The sequence below is a fragment of the Emericellopsis cladophorae genome (genome assembly GCF_022114955.1).
Source record: "Emericellopsis cladophorae strain MUM 19.33 chromosome Unknown NODE_5_length_938552_cov_118_678949, whole genome shotgun sequence".
NCBI classification, from domain to species: Eukaryota; Fungi; Ascomycota; class Sordariomycetes; order Hypocreales; family Bionectriaceae; genus Emericellopsis; species Emericellopsis cladophorae.
The window spans coordinates 919,909-938,552 of NW_026250930.1; the positions used below are offsets into that span (position 1 = coordinate 919,909).

Consider the following 18,644-nt stretch of genomic DNA (forward strand, 5'->3'; position numbering starts at 1 on the left):
GGTGGGCCAGTGTAGCCTCCGAATCGGTATATACTGAGAAGTTTATTCCAGGTTGCCGGAGTGTCGCCTGATTTCTTCTTCTGTCAAGGCGCCGATCCAGAGACATCTCTCGGTGACGCCCTCGATTGGATGGAAGTCGTAGTAGGTGCTTGCCTCGAGCAGTCGCAGCAGAGTCTTGACGACTCCGGCGCTGATACGGCATCGCTCAAAGTTCACGAGAGGGGGCGTGGTAGGCGAACTGGCAATTTCCGATGGCCTCTGAGCATTGTAGATCAAATCTCGCGTATAGATCACCACAAACGGGATGCACCCAATGTTGGGGCCCGACTCCATCTCGGCGCGGAGGTCAAAGAAGTTGCGTGTGGGCGTGACCAGAGCTTCCAAATCCTTCAGAGTCTGGAGATCGGAAGGGGGCACGAGCTCCCATGTCCGAGCCAGGCGGGAGACTTCGTTGCTTGACAGCGCGATCGTCAGCTGTGCAAGAGTCGCAAAGTTGCGATACCGGCGGCAATGCGCAGCGATATGGATATACTTGATTAGACAACGGGCTCGCTCCTCAATGTGTTGAGTCAGGACAATCTCAGAGACCGCCCACTTGACCATGAGGTTGAACCGGGCAATGACAACCTGAACGCCCTGGGCATCCGTGTTGCGGAGAAACTCAACCCAGGAGCTGGGGTTGTCATTTGCAGCGTTTTTCCAGTCCATGTCCACGAGCTCCTTCCAGTCAATTTCGTTAAGCGCATCCTTTTCGATCAGCGTGAATTGCTGCGCCAAAGTGTCCGAATCGAAGGCTAAGATGAACGGCAAGTGAACAGAGTACTTCCGGCAAGCATCAGCCTCCTGTCCCGATGCGTCGAATGGAGGGTGATCCGTGCCGATCTGATCGAACGGTGACCTTGGTCCCATCGCAATGCCCGGGGTAGCATCTGGAGTCGGAGGCAATGGCTTCAGAGTCAGATCTCGCTGTGCTGATGCGCGGCTGCCATTGTCATGTGGCGGTTCTTCCATGCTGCCGTCGCCAGTATTGCTCGGTGAAGATAAACCTCCTTGAGTAGCTATGTTCCTTTCCCCCAGCGGGTGCGCTGGAAACCCTCTCGTCGGTGAAGACGCATGGTGAAGGCCCGGCTGTTTCTTTGGTGTATATTCCTCTGAGATTTCTGAAGAGAGATCGCTGTCGAGGAACGTCTCATCTCCCGTGCTGTTGCGGGGAGGAAGTGAAAGGGCTGTCTTACTCTCCATTGCGGCCTCTGTCTGCTGAATAAATTCAAATGATAAGTGAGAGCCATCGGGTGAGGCGACTATGGCCAACGGGGAGGCGTCGTCTTCGTCTTGCAATATAGAGCGATCCGTCCAGTTCCGTGTTGTGCGCTCACTCTGCCCGTCGTCGTCCGTCAGACCACGATCTAGAAGTGGGACAGACAGATATGATTCCCTGGTGGCATCTGACAAGAACGACTGACGGTTCACCTCTGCAGCCGCAGCAGGCAAGTCCAAGCGTCGATTCCTGGGCCGGAGACCTGGTGGTGGCGTCCCCGACTGTTCTTCCTCAGCCGTGGATGCTTGACGGTGGATGTCGGTCCATGTTTCGCTAAAGTCAACACTGCTGGTCTCAGACAGCGCATCGTCGCGATCTGAGAGATCCATGGACAGCTTCGGTGGGGTAAGCCGCTTCTCGAATTTACCCTCTAGCTTTGCCAGGGCAGACTCAACACCGCCATCGTCTTCATCGTCTGGGATTTCAGCGAGTTTCTTGGCGTCCGCCTCAAACGAAGATCGCATTGGCGGCTTCGAGGAGCGCGTACTGCAGAGCGAGACCTGTCGTTTTCTCGGGTTGTCTGCTAGCTGCCCAACAGAGAAGACCTGCGTTCGGATGGGATACTCGCTGCTCTTGACGGACCCCACTCGTTCGGCTGACCTAGGTCTGTTGCGGTTGCCAATGGAACCACAAAACGACTCAGACAGGGCCGTGATTGAACCAAGTGACCTTGACCGCCTGAGCATACGCTTGTCCAAGTCATCCACGTTGGTTGCAGCTCGTAGGTCGCCCCCTGGTCGTCTGCGAAGCATGCGCAAAGGCTTCGGCACGGGAACATCCGGCTCTTCTTCATCTTCGTCAACTGAGTATCGTGTATAGCTGGTGGCGTCAAAGCTACGAATGTGCGAAGTGGGTATGATGTCGCTGCTGAGGGATCCGTTGCGGTGGTGCAGGACAGAGTTGAGTGACTGGTGGGTTTTACTCGACTGATCCCGACGGTGAATCTTACTCATTCCCCCGCTGAGAGGTGGAAGTCGATGGCTGCGTGCCCTGACAGTGCTCGGTGGCTGATAGCATCCTTCTTCCGATCCGGGAGTAGAAGAAGGGTCTTTCATCAAACTAGAGTCCGGCACAGCAGGCAGCGGCACATCTGGCGCCATGGCAGTCCGCATGTTGTGGTTGACGACATGTGAGGAACGCCGCGCCATGTCGCTCTGGCCAGCAGGAGGCGTGATCGGAGGCGTGATGTTGGACATCTTTGGCATGAGTGTGTCACCAAAGTCTTCGATAGATCTTTCAGACGGCGGAATCGTCGTGTAATTATCCGAGCGACCAGTTGCCGAAACGGTGTCATCCACAATAAGGATCGACTGACTGCCACAGGACAAAACAGACTCCCTTGGTAGCTGATGTGGTGGTTGCTGCTGTGGGTTTTGGGGTGGCCCGGTTTCCAGGTCACCTGGAGAGTACCCTAGATAAATGGGCTTGTCCTCCCCTTCCTCCTCCTCTTCTTCCTCCTCTAAGGTCGGTCCCATTCGATGATCACGATTCTCGGCTTCCGCAGCAGCATCTTCCCTGACCGCTCTCTTGAAGTCTTGGGCTACTTCAGCCCCGAGGAGGTCGATCCGCACCGGCGGCCTGGCGCCATCTCGGCTGATTGGCTTCTGGGGGACAATGGCTGTACCAGGGAGGCGATTAGTAGCGCTGGCGGTCGCAGCCCTGATTGGGAGATGATCTGGCGAGATGCCATTGCCAGGCGCGCGAGTACTGAGAGCCCTACGCACACTTCCGAGCAGCCTCTTCATTCCTCGACTGGACATGGCGTCAGCTTGGGCGTCAGGCATAAGCAAGCGTTCATCAAAGTCTTCGTGCTCAAAGATAGTGGTGTGCCGCCCAGAGTCCCAGCGAGCTACCTCGACAAACGCCTTGCCGGGGGGCATCATGTCGCCACGCACAAGACTGCCGGCGTGTGAAGTAGCCATGGTGAAGTCATGGTCTTTGTAGGTGAAATGGGAAGGCTCGTTGTCCGCAGGCGATTCTGGAAGGCTGTTGCTGCGCTGATGCTGCTGGTGATTCGGCCGGACCCTTTTCCCTACCAGCGCTCTGGGTGTAGTAGCCACAGGACCGCTTTGGTCATACACGGAGCTCGTCGACACAGGATGGGCCCCCAGACTGTGATTCACATGTGGTTGGGGACCACGGGTGAACTTGTTCGGAAAGGAGCAGGAGATTATGTCGAGACTAGCCAGGCTCTGAGGCGACCAGGGTCCAAAGTCGCGATCGTGCGTGGTGCTCTGCGCGTTCTCGGGTGTCGTTGGACGCCTCGCAATGACAATCGAGTCCCCAATGTGTCCAGGCCTAGACAACTCAGGCCGAAAATCCGACGCTGCATTCTCTGAAACAGGCATGAGCCTCGTAGACTGGGGCGGCGCTGTGTAACGCTGCTCCCAAAAGGTGGGATCAAGTGAGGAGTCCCGGTGCCCGGCCACACCACCAGGTAGTATAGGGGAGTCTATCGCAGCTCCATCATCGAACTCGGGCCCATCCCAATAGTGCGAGCAGACTCTCCGCCAACATTTCTTGAGCTCGTCAAGTGTCTTCAGCTGCACCTGGTATGTTGGGGCTTGCTGTAACAGATCATGTACGAGTTCGTTGAGCAGCTCGCAGAACAGGCGTCGAAGATCGTAATCGACAACGAAATCACCCATAAAATAGTTCAATATCCAATGCCGCAAGGCAACAAACGCCCTGACGTGGACAATCATGCCGGTTCCATCGTTCCGCGCAGCAGCCCAGCGCAGACGAGCGACAAGCATGCGGACAAGTGCGTCAGGTTCAAGGAAGGCGCGATATGTCAAGAAAAAGTCAGAAATCAGCTCGTAATCGAGGAAGCTTGGCGATGTTATCTCGGCCACCAGTCGGGGTGGCGTAGCAGCCGTGACGGCGCCAGAGGTCGGTGAGTAGCGAACAATCGTCCGATCGTCGCATGCCGGTTTGAAGGTCAGCTCATCGTACATTGGCGCATCGATGACTGTTCGAGCAGACATGAAAGTGGCACGGAGTGGGTTAGAGGCCTTAGGCGGCACGAGGCCTGTTGAACGGCGTGTCGTTTGGCGCGAGAATTGAGCTTGTGGTATTTGCAGAGTGCTTGGTCTCCTGGGGCCAAGGGGCGGTAGAGGGAAGTTGACATCACTATATGAGCGGTCGAAGACTGATGCCCGCGCGCTCTGAGGTTCGTCACTCTGTGGGCCGCTTTGCGCGAAGGAAGGGGCATATGAGGAGCCCCGGATCAGAGGTGTGCCGGTTGCTGTGAATCTTGGTGTGCCAATCCGCCAAGAGGGTATGGCGATCTCGAGATGGGGCAGCGCCTTACCGTTAGACTCTTCGGTGGTCTTTGGCCTTGACGGGTCACCAGGCTTGGATATGACTATCCGGAAGGCCCCGGCATCAGACTCATTGGGGGTGAATTCGTGGATGGTGCTGTCAGACAGCGCTCTCCGATGTCGAATTGGGCGTGTATCCGGCTTGGACAAAGGCATATCCAATGGCCCGTCCATCGCGGGGGAAGGTCGAGGCGTCGGCGTCCATTGGCTTTGATGAAGGTCGCTGTCGACATCTAAAGCACTACGAGCGTTGCTGAAAGTATCAAGCCCCGCGGTCCCCGGTGGGGTGACGGGGAATGTGAACTTGGGCTGAGGATATCTTTCGTGTGCCGGTCTGACCGTGGGCCTGGAATGTGTTAGCAGACCGGACGCTGCGATCTCACAGGGTTTCCACGTGGACCCCGAAACAGTTTGCATACTTGAGAAATATCCTCCCATTATTCCCTACGTTGGCGACCGCGAAATGGCGTCCGCTTCGACCTGCAGAGCTTCCATCGGGGGCGATCTCCCAGTTGTCAACTTCGGCGTCCCGCTTGACCTTGTGGAGCGTCTTGTCTTCGTGTGGTCTGCGCTCTGAAAGGGGGAGCAGAGGTCTGGCAGATGCTGCGTTTCGTAATGATTTCGAGGCCTTCAATGGGGAATGGTCCTTTCCAGCAGCACCATCTGCAGGGGATTTGGGTGATAGCCTCTGCGCCCTGAGCTCTTTGGTCGATCGCTTTGGTGATATAGGATTTCGTCGTGGACTCGTTCGCGCCGTGGGCACCGAGACCCAACTCGAGCCCGCGGGCAAATTTGGGCATACCTGCTCGTCCACGTCCATATCCTCCACTCGCGACGGCGTCACGACCGTCGTAGCTAAGGTGAGCTCGTGGTGCTCGCTCGGTTCGCGTCTACACGTGACATTGAGTTAATACGCGCGGTCGTCCTCCCAAAACAGCGGCCACAAAGGGTCCAAGAAGAGTTTCCAAGACAAACAAGTGTCTCATTCAACCCATATCACCGTCCACCAAGACGCGCTAGACTACACGTAGTCATCCCAAGGCTGAGTGACGTCTGTGATGGCCAACTTGGGAGTCTGGGCGGGCTGAGACTTGAGTGGATGGTGGAATGGGTCCAACAACTAGTTGGCGGACTGATCAGGGTTCGGAGGAGAAAAGTCACGTACGTTGTCAAGCCATTCGGGGGCGTAGTTGACAGCCGAGGATTAATGCATGTCCACGGAGTGTTCTGGCAGTCCAGTCGTTCAAGGAATCGTGAGGCCGAGGAAACCAGAACCAAACAGCAAAGGCACAATCTGAGCCATGGCGGGCGCGCACGGTTTTTGGCGGCGGCCAGCCCATCATGGCCCATGGGTGGGTGTTTGCTTGCCTTCCTTGGTTGGTTGCAGTGTTGCGGTGGGTGGGGAGGCCAGTTTAGGCTTGACCACGGTTCGCGTCGTCCAGTCATCTCTACGCACTGTACAAGTATTGATTGTCCCCGCCCAGATTTGGCTCACTGCGCCGGGCCACGCAAGAGCCGCAAGACCTAAGGTAAAGTGTCAAACATTGAATTGCCGGCCAGTTGGGTCCCGAGATCATACGCATACATCATTGTGTTAACTCTTCGCCCCGGTTTCAGTGTCTGCCTGGGCGATCCTTTGCGCGTTCCTGCGTCAACGCGTCTAGGCCCAGGCACAGCGTCGGTGACACAATCCTGTCATTCCCCTTAAGGGCCTGTGGCCGGTCCCAGGCACTCGGTTCATTGTGATCACTTGCAATCAATGAGGTGTAACTTGATTTCACGGCAAAATTGATTACTTTCGGAAACCCTCCTGTCCATCGTGATATCTTTTTCCGGCTACTTACCTGGCAAACAATCATTTGGGCCTGTTGCAGACGCCAGAATTGGAACACGCAAGACGGCAACAAGGAGGTGTCCATCCGGCACATGCGTCCGGCGCGCCAGGTTCTGGGAAGAGCACTGTAGCGAGGCTGCTCAGAAACGGCATTAACGGCGTGATCATCGAGCATGATGTTCTCAGGTCTACCCTGCTCGAACCCGCTCTAGGCTTTGATCATGCTGCGAAACTCGGCAATGACCTACAGTGGATACTCGCCCAGGACATTTTATGAAGCAGGGCTTGAGCGTCATCATCGACAGCACCTGCGACTTCCAGGAGGTTCTCGATAGGGGATCTGCCCATGCTAAGCAACATGGCTACTCGAATTGCTATGTCGAATGCAAAGTTTATTGATGAGTTAGACACGAGGCTGCGCACGCGAGACCCTATGGCAAGTCAGCGAAGCGTTGTCGACCAGCCTCCCGCTTCAGGAGATGATGGACTGAGAGTCCATGCCGCCCAGAAGGCAATGTTATGATCTTGGACTCCAAGGATGACCTGGAGACACTCCAGACTGCATCCTGAAGCAGGTTGTTGGTTCACGGCTTCTCAGTCCGACTGGAGTCTGTGAGAGCCATCCGTGAGGGATCGCAAGGAACGACATGTCAGCGCGCACTGTGCACCTGGCCTACTTCCGAGTGGTCGGTCGGTTCATCCCTGCTCATCAACTGAAGTCATCCCCACTGAACTTCTACTAATGACCAGCCCACGCCCTCTTATTAACACTGCAACCGCAGTGACGGGGGACAAGAGCGCTGCTCATCAGCTCCAGAACCTCGCGAGATAACAACGCAAAGGGGCGGGTTAAGAGAGAAGAGTCAGAAGAAGAAGAGTTAGAAGAAGGAATCCTGGTGTGATGCATGCTGCAGACTGCAGTCGCGGAACCCATCTCCCCTCTTTGCGCGCCTCGAACCGTACGTCTGGCAGCTCATTGGGCGCACTGCGGCCATCGTGACCATCCTTGTCGCCGGACGGTATGTATTTATGCAGCACGCAGGCCCAAAGTACGGTGTCCGATGCGGCGATGGGCACGGTGCGGCTCCTTCGATCACTAGCATTGCGGCATCAGCACGTGGGCTGAATGAGCTAAAGTACTCCGTACCTCACGGATACATCATGCCAGAGAGACGGACCTAGCGTCGTACTGTAATTTGTACTTATCAGAAATTGCAGACAGCTGTCGTCTGGGCCTCCTGCGACAAGTCTCTCCTGAAGGTGTGACTGCGACTCATGCGCACAGACTCGTTACTCAACCGGTTCAAGTCAGCCACTGACGCCGCCGTCTTGAATGACGTACGAATGTGAAGCAGGTCGCCAAAACGACTGCATAAGAAAGCAATAAATCGCCTGCATGGCTCAAAACTTGCAGCATATATTCAGTTGTGCTACAGTCTTACTCGCTGGCTTTACAATTGGGGTGAGAGCAGCAATGAGATCACTCCTGGTGAGAGATCCACGAACCGTCGTTACGTGCTGAGAGCGTTGGGCGTGTGCCGTTATTTATTGGTGCTGGCCTACAATTCTTCTGATCCCTTGAGACTCGACCACATCTGATTCCACCAGGCGACAATTGGGGCTGTCGGTCAAATGGTCAGAGGAGACACGTACTATTCAGTTTCATAAACTACATTACACGCAGCGAGCGCTCATGCACAGTCAGAAGGGACGAGACGCATCAAGTTGGTCAAGTATTGTACCAGGAAACATTAGTGAGATAACGGTCAAGTCCATCCCATTGGCCGCACAGGGCTTTCCCTCACCATCCTCTTCCAAAACATAAGTCGGAAAAGGGATGAGTATCTTTCCCTCATTAGTGCCACCAACCGCGCGAATACAGCCCGGCACACATGTTTCCCTGAGGAGTACAAAGAAGAGATATTTTTTGCTTTTGATGTAGAACCTGATCCGAGCCCAACTCCATGTAGCAGCAAGCTTCGTTTCTTGCGTCTCGTCGTAGCGGCCACAGTCCCTGGCAAAGAGTGTATCATGACTACCGGGTGTCGTACACGGGCTCCTCCCCATCCGGAGGAGCAACGTTCTCCTCGTCAGAGGACGGGGCGGTCTCGGGAGCTTGGACACCCTACCACTGGGTCTCCTTAGCGGCCTCGTTGGACCACTCGGTGGCGGGCTGGCCGGCAGCGGCCCAGTCCTCAACACCAGCGCCGGCAGCGCCGTCCCAGTTGCCAGTAGCGGGGGCACCAGCGAAGCCGGGGGCGGGAGCCTCCCAGTCGGCACCGGCCTGCTGGAAGCCGGACTCGATGGCGGCGGCACCCTCTTCCTCAACACCGGGGAGCTTCTCCTCCTCGACCTTCTCCTCAGCCTCGGCCTCAGGGTCGCGGTCTGCACGGTTAATAAAGATACATGCCATTCTTCCGGGAAATACATACAGAAGTACAGATCGGGCATGACGTCCCAGGCGGTCTCGCGGTTGTAGATGGTACCACGGAGGCGCAGGACCTCGCGGGCCAGGAGCCACCAGATGGTACCGATGGCGTTGCGGCCCTTGTTGTTTGTGGGGATGGCAACGTCGACGTACTCGGTGGGCGAGTCGGTGTCGCAGAGGGCGATGACGGGGATGTTGACGTACGAGGCCTCCTTGATGGCCTGAGCGTCGGTGCGAGGGTCGGTAACGACGATCAGACGGGGCTCCTTGAACGAACGGGTGATGTAGTTGGTGAAGGAACCGGGGGTGAAGCGACCGGCGATGGGGGAAGAACCGGTGTGGGCGGCGAACTTGAGGACAGCACGCTGGCCGTAGGGACGGGCAGAGATAACGCAAACGTCGGCAGGGTTCTCGATGGAGACGATGATGCGAGCGGCAAGGACAATCTTCTCCCTGGATCTCAAAGTCAGCAATTGTGTCGCCCAGTAGCTGGCGCATGGCTCCGAACATACCAGGTCTTGCCAATGTTGATCACGTTGACACCATCCTGGCGAGTCTTCCAGAGGTAGGGCTCCATGTGAACCTGGAGGTTCTTGCTGCCCAGGTGAGCCTGGGAAGCGAGGAGCATCTCAATGTCATTGCTGGTGGCATCCAAGACGGGGGGCAGGTTGTTGGGAGCCATGTTGACGGTTGTTGTGGTGGATGAACCGGTTGTCGTGGGGAGGAGGGAGTGAGGTTGCTGGTGATCGTGGAGGGGAACTCAAAAAGTTCGCGATATGCCGTCTGGATTTTTGCGCAAGGTGTGCGTGGGACACCAGTGGGAGCCCTCATGGCGCTAGATCGTACCTGGTCTAGTGTACTCTGACCTGCGACTTTCTGCAACCTGCACGTGATGAGCGAGCTAGTCCTCTTTGGACAACGCGTCAAGGCTTCGTAGGAACGGACTCGTGATTGCAGTGCAGAGCTGGGAAATTTTATGGATCGATCGCTTCGACATTGTATCATTCCGAGCAATTGAGGTGCCCGCCATGGCGCCCAGAATACCAGCGCTGAGCGCAAACTGTATGTATGCCAGTACGACTTTTCGAAAACCTTTCTAACCAGGGTAGTATGCCTCCGCCCGGTCACGAAACCGACAGTCCCCAACTTCCTACCCATCACGCAGACGGCAAACCTTTCGCAGCGCGAGAAGAAGCGCAAGGCTAAGCAACACCCGTATGCCTGGGCTCAGGCGCAGCAACGCAAGAATGCCAACTTGAAGCGCCAAGAGGAACTTAGGCAGGAGCGTCGAGTTGAAGGTGACAACGATCCGGTCAGGGGCAGGACGACAGCCTTCCTCGATTCACTCGAGAATGGCGAATCCGCTGCGGCCGGCGCTGGCAAGGGCCGGTCGATGGCGGAGCGCCGCAACTTTCGACTCGCCGATGCCGAGCTCAAGGATGTCATGCAGCATGCGTACGTGCTGAACAAGCCCATCCACCACAGTGTCGCGGACGGGACGGCCATGAAGGGTACCGTGTTCCATTCTGAGAATGCGGAGGAGCTCTTTGCTGAGCACGAAAGGAAACACAACCGGGCTTCTGAGGCGTTGAAGCGTATCACGGCCATGGAGAATGCGAACCAGAAGCATCGTTACTATCACAACGTCCATCGCATAGTCGAGGAGTTTGGCCGACACAAGACCGACAAGTCTTTGAAGAAGCTTCCGAAGAACGCCGAGCCGCCACAGGAAGCGAACATGAAGGCCCGTGTCTTGTCTTCGATCTGGGATGCTATGCGGCCCCTGAGCATCCAGCCACCCCTGGTGAGGGCCGGCCCAGACACCGGCAGCTCGGAGGTGCAAATTGGACTTCTCACTGCGAGGATTAGGCGTCTCGACACTGTCCTAAAGTCCAACAGGGGCTACAAGGATATCCAGAACAAGCGGGCGCTGGAGATGCTGGTCCACAAGCGACAGAAACTGCTCAAGTACATGGAGCGCAAAGAAAGGGGCAGTGAGCGGTGGACAAACATGCTTGACAAGCTTGGCTTGACCCCAGCGTCATGGAAGGGCCAGATCACGACATATGGGAGAATTTAAGGGCCCGACAACCTTGTAGAATACCTGTCCTTTTTATGTACAATACGAAGCCATCTGGAGCCGGGACTGGTGTCTATCCGTGTCAGGATATTTGCTGTGTCCACCTTTGCGCCGAGAATTTGTATCTCCTTCCAATTACTAAATGAGACAATGCGCTACTTCTACAAAGCGTGATGCAAACGATGTGTAAAGGGTTAGGGGGGTATGTTGCAAGATCAAAAGACACTAATAAAGTTGCCGATCCTGTCCTTCTGGTTTTGCGCTATGCACTCGGCGATCCAAGTGATGTTGCGGATTTCCTAGTGATTGTTAGCCTGCGGTCAGCACAAGTGTGCGTACCACTCACCTGCTCTCTCAGTTTCACCCACGCGTAGACAACGGAGTGTGTGAACTGCCTCGTGAATGCATTCTTCGAAATCTCCATCTCCTTCTGGTAGAACAAGTCCTCGAGAGACTTGCCATCAGTCGAGCCGCCGCCCATGTTTCCGGGTCCGGACGCACCGCCACCAATCGAAACTGCGTCAAAGAAGCTCTTGTAGTCATGGACGCCATCGACGGCCAAGCGAACACCCTCGGCGTCATCAGCCCGCGAAAGCATCAGCGTGCCCTCAGGGTACAGTTTTCCAAAGTTGGGATAGAGCTTCTTACGCTCTGTCTTGGCCAGTTCCGTACCAAAGGAATTGAGTGTGATATTGATGACACGGCGGTCCGCCTCGAACTCTAGCATCTCAGACATGACATCTGCCGTCGGCGTCCCAGCCATCTCAGGGTGGCTGTTGACGAATTGATAGAAGTCCTCCAGGTAGTTCTTGTAGAGGGTGTTGCGCACAATCTCAATATTGAGCTCGTCGAGATCCTGGTGGCTCAGACTGCCCTTGAAGTACGGCGCCAAAGGTGTCTCGATCAGCACGCTGTTGTAGAGCTCCTCAATGTTGGTCGCAACGCAGAGAACAGGCATGGTCTCGAACCAGCCGAGGGGGTGGCATCGCTCGAGGAGTTCGCGTGTGTCTCTTTCGTGAAGTGTGCCAGTGATGAGAAGCGCGACGTTGTCAATCATGTACCCGTAGGTGACGTAGTCCATAAAAGTCGCAAGCGAGCCGACGGCATTGGCACGAACGTATCGAAACTCGGAGATAAGTTTATCAGTAGTCTTGGATGCGAGGCTCGATGTCGAAGGGTTCGGTGGTAGGGAGGCCAGGAAGTCGCCATACGCAGGGCCAAGTTGGAGCTTAAGATCTGGAGCGGTCAGCCCGTGTCCTCGAGAGGGCATCGTCAAACGTACCATCAATGGTCTCGCACTGCGTCAAGTTGTTGTAGGCTGGACCAGTGAGGAGGCTGTTGCGGTAACCGCGCACAATGCCCTCGACGTAGCTACTTGATGTTAGTGCCTGCGATGCAAGGAAGACCACGGAACGGAACGTACCCATTGTTGACATTGTACAAAAGACCTTCCATTTTCGTTTCCAAAAAGGCACCAGTTCAATTCACAAAGTGATGTACAGGAACCTTGAGATGGCCGGCTGATGCTGCAGTTGAAACAGGCTGCTGTCGAGGACGGACGTCGTTCACCTGCCACAGTTGAGGCGCAACAGGCAGGCTAACGCCCCCGTGCCCACGATGACGGTCGGTCGCTGGCGCCCAAGGGACTCCACGTGAGTGGCTGGGGGTTGGGCGGAAGATTAAATCTCCGAACGCCGAGTCTGTGTCCCACCTGGCCAGACTGGCAGAAAGTGGAGTCCGACCCGGATTGGAGCTCGCCGCCGACGGATCAAACTTTCGAAAAAAAGTGTGAAAAATTTCCCAGTGATAATTGTCAAGCGCAACCAACCCACCACGAACCATCCTGCCTGAACTTCCTCCGCGCACACACCACTTCGACTCTTGTGCTTGGGAAGGAAGGAACACGACGTTATTCCCCAACGAACGAGGCAGGAGCTGTAGAGGGTTTAAACGCGAATCACGACTTGCTTCCCGCCGCCATGTCGCTCTTTGTGCTGGCTGAGACGCCGGCAGGGTAAGTGCATACCACCTCATCACCAATTGAGCCTTCAAGTACTGACTCAATGCCTCCAGCTATGGTCTGTTCAAGTCCGCCGACAAGAAGCTGCTCAAAAATGACAACCTCGCCGAGGAACTCGGGCGTCCCGAGAAGTTGGTCGAGATGTACGTTTCGATCCGCCGGTGAAATTTCAAGCATCTGATTGTGATTACAGGTTGAAACTGAAAAAGTTCGTCAAGTTCGACAGCGCTGCCATGGCCCTTGAGGAAGCTGCTTCGTTGAAGGAAGGCAAGATTCCCGAGCTTCTGTCGACCCTCCTCGAGGATCTCAAGTCCGAGAAGAAGGCTTCTCTCGCCGTCGCCGACATTAAGCTCGGCACCTCCATCTCAAACCTTGCCGATGCCAACATTACCGCTGTCGCCGGCTCAGATACCGTTGACCTGTTTCGTGGTGTGCGTGAGCACCTGTCGTCGCTCATCCCCGGCCTCGAGACCGAGAATGTCGACCGCATGGCCCTGGGTCTGTCGCACTCCATGTCGCGCCACAAGCTCAAGTTCTCCGCCGACAAGGTCGACTCCATGATCATCCAAGCCGTCAAGATGCTCGACGACATTGACAAGGATCTCAATGTCTACGCTATGCGCACCAAGGAGTGGTACGGATGGCACTTCCCCGAGCTTGCCCGCACGTTGAACGACAACGTTGCGTACGCCCGCATTGTTCTCGCCGCAGGCATGCGCTCCAACATTGCCGAGACTGACTTGTCCGAGATCCTGCCCGAGGAGCTTGAGACTGCCGTCAAGGCTGCCGCGGACATCAGCATGGGCACTGACATCACTGAGGCCGATCTCGCCAACATCAAGTCCCTCGCCGAGCAGGTCGTCGACTACTCTCAGTACCGCTCGGAGCTCTCCTCTTACCTGGAGAGCCGCATGCGCGCCATTGCGCCCAACCTGACCACCCTCGTTGGCACTTTGGTTGGCGCTCGCCTGATTGCCCATGCCGGTTCTCTGATCAACCTGGCCAAGTCCCCCGGTTCTACAATCCAGATTCTCGGCGCCGAGAAGGCTCTTTTCCGCGCTCTCAAGACAAAGCACGATACACCCAAGTACGGTATCATCTACCACTCGTCGCTCATTGGCCAGGCCACAGGGCGTAACAAGGGCAAGATTGCACGTATGCTGGCTGCCAAGACAGCTCTTGGTCTCCGTGTCGATGCTCTCGACGAGGAGATCGATGAGAAGGACGAGGAGGAGCGTACCGCTATGGGCATGACCAGCCGTATCAAGCTCGAGAACCATCTCCGCAAGCTCGAGGGCAAGGCACCTCTTCCTCGCGGCACCAATGTTGACCCCTCTGGCAACATCGCCGCTCCCGGACAGTTCACACTCAAGGAGACTCGCAGGTACAACACCGACGCCGACGGCGTGACAGAGGAAGCCAACGGCGAGACCCCCAAGAAGAGCAAGAAGGACAAGAAGAAGAAGATTGAGATTGTCGAAGAGTCTGATGACGAGATGGCCGATGCCAACGGTGCGGACGACAGCGACGACAATGCAGCTGCCACAACCCCTGCCAAGGGGGCCAAGCTTTCCGAGGCTGACTACGAGCGCTTGGCCGATGCTGCGGGTCTCTCTGTCAAGAAGTTCAAGCGCAAGTACGAGCGTGGAGACGTGGCCCTGAACGACGACGGTACCCCTCGCGTGTACAGCAAGAAAGAGCTCAAGAAGCTGCGCAAGGCCGATGAGGGCTCGACACCGTCCAAGGCTGCCGCTGTGGAGACTGTCACTGTCGAGAAGAAGAAGAAGCGCAAGCACGACTCGGACGACGAGGATGAGGTAGTGGAGAAGAAAGAGAAGAAGCAGAAGAAGAAGAAGCGCCAATCGACCGATGCCTAGGAGGCAACATGGACACAGAGGCCTAGGCGGGAGTGAATCTTTTCTGTTTCTCATACTTTCTTGTACGCTACGTGGATACCTCGAGGAGACAATGCTGTCTCGATGTTTCTTGGTCACGCCGTTGGCTCTAGGCGTTCCGGATAGGGTGTTTCTTTGGCATTTTTTATCTCTTTTTATGGTGGGTCTGGGAAGGCGTGGACAAGCAATCTTGCTTCATCTGATTAACATCAGTTCAATGTCTCAATGACACATATTCAAATAGTAGTGATCTTGGCACTACAATGTGAGTTCTGGAGTGTTTCTAATTGCATCTTGACACGGCGCATGGTGAGAAAAAAAAGTAATCGACGATAACGTATTTAACAGCTAACATTGTGCAATCCCGCCTCAAGCCAGCAGCACAAAGACGAGGAAAATGACTCCATGTCGACTTCCCTCGTATGTACTGCCACAACTGTCCTGCCGGTTCAAGGTATCATTTGGGTATCATATTTCGGTCGTAATCCAATCGTAGAACAAATCCCCCAGCGGCCGTTAGTATTAGCCCCATCTCATCGTTGCGTACATGGCACGCGTTCGACCATCCAATACCGTCCAGGGACTTCCTCACACTTAGATGTTCTCAACCACGCGGGCGTTCATGGCCGACTGGAAGCCAGGATCCTGCTGTCCGTCGCCGAAAGTGCCGAAGCCCTCGCCGGTCTCGTTAGCCGACGCGGCGTTGACGGCGGAGGACATGTTCATTGTCTGGTTGGCAGCGGGTAAGAAGATGACCTTGCTGTTGGCCGACTTGGCCATGGCCTGCATCGCCTCGAGGTAGCGGATCTGCATGGCGGGCGCGGAGCTCAGGATATCAGCGGCCTGGCGCATCAATTTGGCGGATTCAACCTCAGCCTTGGCGGCGATGACCTTGGACTCTCCAATGCGCTTGCTCTGCGCAGCCATGGATAGAGACTCCTGGAGCTCCTGGCTGAAGATGATGTCCTTGATAAGCATACTCTCCACTTGGACACCCCAGCCGGCGGCGACATCTTCAATGATCTCTCCAATGGACTGGGCCACCTCCTCGCGACGCTCGATCACGTCCTGGAGGATGCGCGCGCCGATGACGTGGCGCAGAGTGGTCTGGGTGCGCTCGACAAGGGCCTGGCGGACGTTGGAGATGCCAAAGGCAGCCTTGTGGGGGGCGACAATGTGGTAGTAGATGACCGAGGTCAGGCGCAGGGTGACGTTGTCCTTGGTCATGCAGACCTGCTCGGGGACCTCTGCGATCTGGATCTTGACATCGACCTGGATCAGACGCTCGGAGAGAGGGTTGATCTTGATGAGGCCGGGATCGACGGCCTTGTAGAATCGACCAAACTTGGTGACGAGACCGACATTGCCCTGGTTGACACTCTTGTATGGGTTGGGGCAGACGATGCAGCAGGGGATGGCGCCCAATGTACCAACGACGGCGCCAAAGGTGTTAATCATGCTCCCGTACCAGCCCTTGGGGCTGGCCTCGGACGTGACGGTAGTTGCGTAGCTGCGCTGCAGATCCTCCTTCTTGGGAGGCTGGACTTCCATCTTGTTGGTGGGCTGGAAGCCGACGACTTCCTCGGCTGCCTTGGAGGACGAGCCCTGCCCGTTCATGTTGGGCGCGCCCGATGCTCCCGATGCTTCATCCTGCCCGTGTTGGCCGTTGTGCATGGTGGTGCCGTCTACTGTAGAAGCCATTGTATTGATGAGAGAGGGGCGTCGAGCGGTTGTCGAATGACTGGATCCGGATAGAAGGAGTAGCCAAGAAATTCTATGCTTGTCCTATGTTCGGGGGTGGTTCGGTGGAATAAAGACGGATGTAGAATTGGGGTCAGCCATGGGGTGTTGGTGAACTTATAGCTGGTGCTTACGTCTCCCTTTGCTGGGCTGTTGCACTACGGTCGCCTTGTCAATGATGTGACTGGAAGCTACCTAAGCTCAGAGGCGCATGCGGTGCGGGTGGCATGCGCATGCGCCTGGCCTGACCTTGCCTTGCAGGGGTCCCACTCGCACCCGCTGGCCGGGCTACGAGTATTCCGTGGACCGTCTGGTACCCCAGTGCTAGTGCTGACTTCCTGTCAGTGGACATAACATCCGGGCGTAGCGACTGGGCGTTGTTCATGACTTCTTGCCCCCAGTGACGTCGAAATTCGCCAAGTACGTAGTAGCTATAATCCTGCAGCATTTCTGAAACTTCTACGTGCGAGTATCCCACCGCGAGACCGTATATGATCACCTCCACATGGCAGGAGGCGCATTGGGAGGAGAGGAGGAGACTGGAGGCAGTGAGGCACTACAAATGTGGTAGCAGGGGTTTGTTGGTCTTGGCTTCTTGTCACTAACTGCAACTGGAGTACGTATATGCGACACGCGGGGATGCTGTCCCCAGCCTATACGTACCTATGAAGTAACAGCCTACCCTGGTAGTCAACTGGCCAGTGATTCATTAGATGCCCTTTCTCAGTCACCTGCCCGGAAGCCTAGCAATACTATGTGCTCGGGAATCAGAAAAAAACAGTTCACAATCTGCGTTCTTTATCGGAGAGAAGCATTGCTGCTGACTGCGCGATCATCAGTAGATCATGAATTGGTATTTTGATCAATCCCTAGCGCCCTCCATCTGCCTTTACTTTACCTCTTGTGAAGTGAGTCCACTCACTCCATCCCAATTCCGAAATCGATGACACCGCCACTGCAACATTGTCCAATCAACGCCAGTCGCCGAGCCAAATAGTGAGGATCGCATCCCATCCAATCTCCATGGCACCGTACCAGAAGCTCGACCATCGTAAAGCACGCGTGACCTTGCACTGCCTCGCTTCCGGCACTCAACCCTCCTCGGTGCCTTCTGTTCCAGGCGATGGCCGGGCGATCTGCTGGTGAGTTGGGATGTTGGGCTCATCTCCATCGCCCATCTCGCATGGACATGTCCCCACTGCTCGCCGACAGTTGTCATCAAGGAGTACGTGGATAAGGGCTAGTTGAGTTCCTTTCCAGAAAGGGAAACTGGTTGTCGTTTTGAGGACCCCCGAGAATGCGGCTACGCATCCTATTGTCCAGAGTCATCTCGGGGTTACTTGCTTGCAAATTTCACCATGACGCTAGACATGTTCGATCCTCTCTCGTGATAGAAGACACTGTGGCTCCGAACAATGTGTGCACAGTCGGGTCGCGGCACCTCGTGTTACGCGTATACCTACCGGTGTAAGTGCATAGAAGCCAAGTTGTACCGAACACAAAACACCAGCTACTTACCTATCTACGGGTTCCGTGGTCTGCTACTCAATCACGTCACAGCAGTGATTACATGAGGCTTTGTAATTAGCCCAAGCTTCTGTCAACACTGCACTTGACCGCAGCCTTGTGGGCATCCCCAATTTGAGTACGGAGTACGGAGACCTGCCATTCGTGCACTCTGCAACTCTCTTCACCTCTAATAGTATGCATCATTGGCAGAGACAATGCCTGTATGAGTCATCATCTGCCATTTTGTAGCTGGACCTCGGCTTGGTTTGGCCTCGCACCCTGGGCCAACGGTTCAAACAAGGATTCGCAAACTCACGACTCAGTTTGTGATATGCTCAATGGCCCGGTAAGATACTCGGGTCAGTCAAAAGTCGGAAAGCCGGTATTCCTTCATTGCTGATAGATGCCGTACGTTTCAGAGTTGGGGGGGGGGGGGGGGGGGGGGGGGGGGGGGGGGGGGGGGGGGGGGGGGGGGGGGGGGGGGGGGGGGGGGGGGG

At 55.8% G+C, this 18,644-nt stretch overlaps 6 protein-coding genes across 6 annotated transcripts; 2 read left to right on the forward strand and 4 right to left on the reverse strand.

The window, feature by feature from the left end:
* Positions 1 to 42: 42 nt before the first annotated feature.
* J7T54_004864 (Guanine nucleotide exchange factor-like protein) lies at positions 43 to 5,461 on the reverse strand (the record flags this gene model as incomplete). The annotated part of the gene is made up of 3 exons (XM_051503565.1): positions 43 to 4,987; positions 5,061 to 5,191; positions 5,444 to 5,461. 3 exons carry the CDS (start codon positions 5,459 to 5,461, stop codon positions 43 to 45), a joined length of 5,094 nt encoding a protein of 1,697 aa, XP_051365174.1.
* A 3,139-nt stretch (positions 5,462 to 8,600) lies between these two features.
* Positions 8,601 to 9,585, reverse strand: J7T54_004865 (40S ribosomal protein S0; the record flags this gene model as incomplete). The annotated part of the gene is made up of 3 exons (XM_051503566.1): positions 8,601 to 8,860; positions 8,908 to 9,356; positions 9,416 to 9,585. The coding sequence occupies 3 exons, from the start codon at positions 9,583 to 9,585 to the stop codon at positions 8,601 to 8,603; spliced, it is 879 nt and encodes a 292-aa protein (XP_051365175.1).
* A 346-nt stretch (positions 9,586 to 9,931) lies between these two features.
* Positions 9,932 to 10,983, forward strand: J7T54_004866 (30S ribosomal protein-like protein; the record flags this gene model as incomplete). Its single annotated transcript, XM_051503567.1, has 2 exons — positions 9,932 to 9,965; positions 10,013 to 10,983. The coding sequence occupies 2 exons, from the start codon at positions 9,932 to 9,934 to the stop codon at positions 10,981 to 10,983; spliced, it is 1,005 nt and encodes a 334-aa protein (XP_051365176.1).
* A 215-nt stretch (positions 10,984 to 11,198) lies between these two features.
* J7T54_004867 (Vacuolar ATP synthase subunit d) lies at positions 11,199 to 12,438 on the reverse strand (the record flags this gene model as incomplete). Its single annotated transcript, XM_051503568.1, has 4 exons — positions 11,199 to 11,282; positions 11,330 to 12,219; positions 12,266 to 12,354; positions 12,407 to 12,438. 4 exons carry the CDS (start codon positions 12,436 to 12,438, stop codon positions 11,199 to 11,201), a joined length of 1,095 nt encoding a protein of 364 aa, XP_051365177.1.
* A 524-nt stretch (positions 12,439 to 12,962) lies between these two features.
* J7T54_004868 (nucleolar protein NOP58-like protein) lies at positions 12,963 to 14,880 on the forward strand (the record flags this gene model as incomplete). The annotated part of the gene is made up of 3 exons (XM_051503569.1): positions 12,963 to 12,997; positions 13,057 to 13,146; positions 13,197 to 14,880. The coding sequence occupies 3 exons, from the start codon at positions 12,963 to 12,965 to the stop codon at positions 14,878 to 14,880; spliced, it is 1,809 nt and encodes a 602-aa protein (XP_051365178.1).
* A 612-nt stretch (positions 14,881 to 15,492) lies between these two features.
* Positions 15,493 to 16,599, reverse strand: J7T54_004869 (uncharacterized protein; the record flags this gene model as incomplete). Its single annotated transcript, XM_051503570.1, has 1 exon — positions 15,493 to 16,599. One exon carries the CDS (start codon positions 16,597 to 16,599, stop codon positions 15,493 to 15,495), a length of 1,107 nt encoding a protein of 368 aa, XP_051365179.1.
* Between the last annotated feature and the right edge of the window lie 2,045 nt (positions 16,600 to 18,644).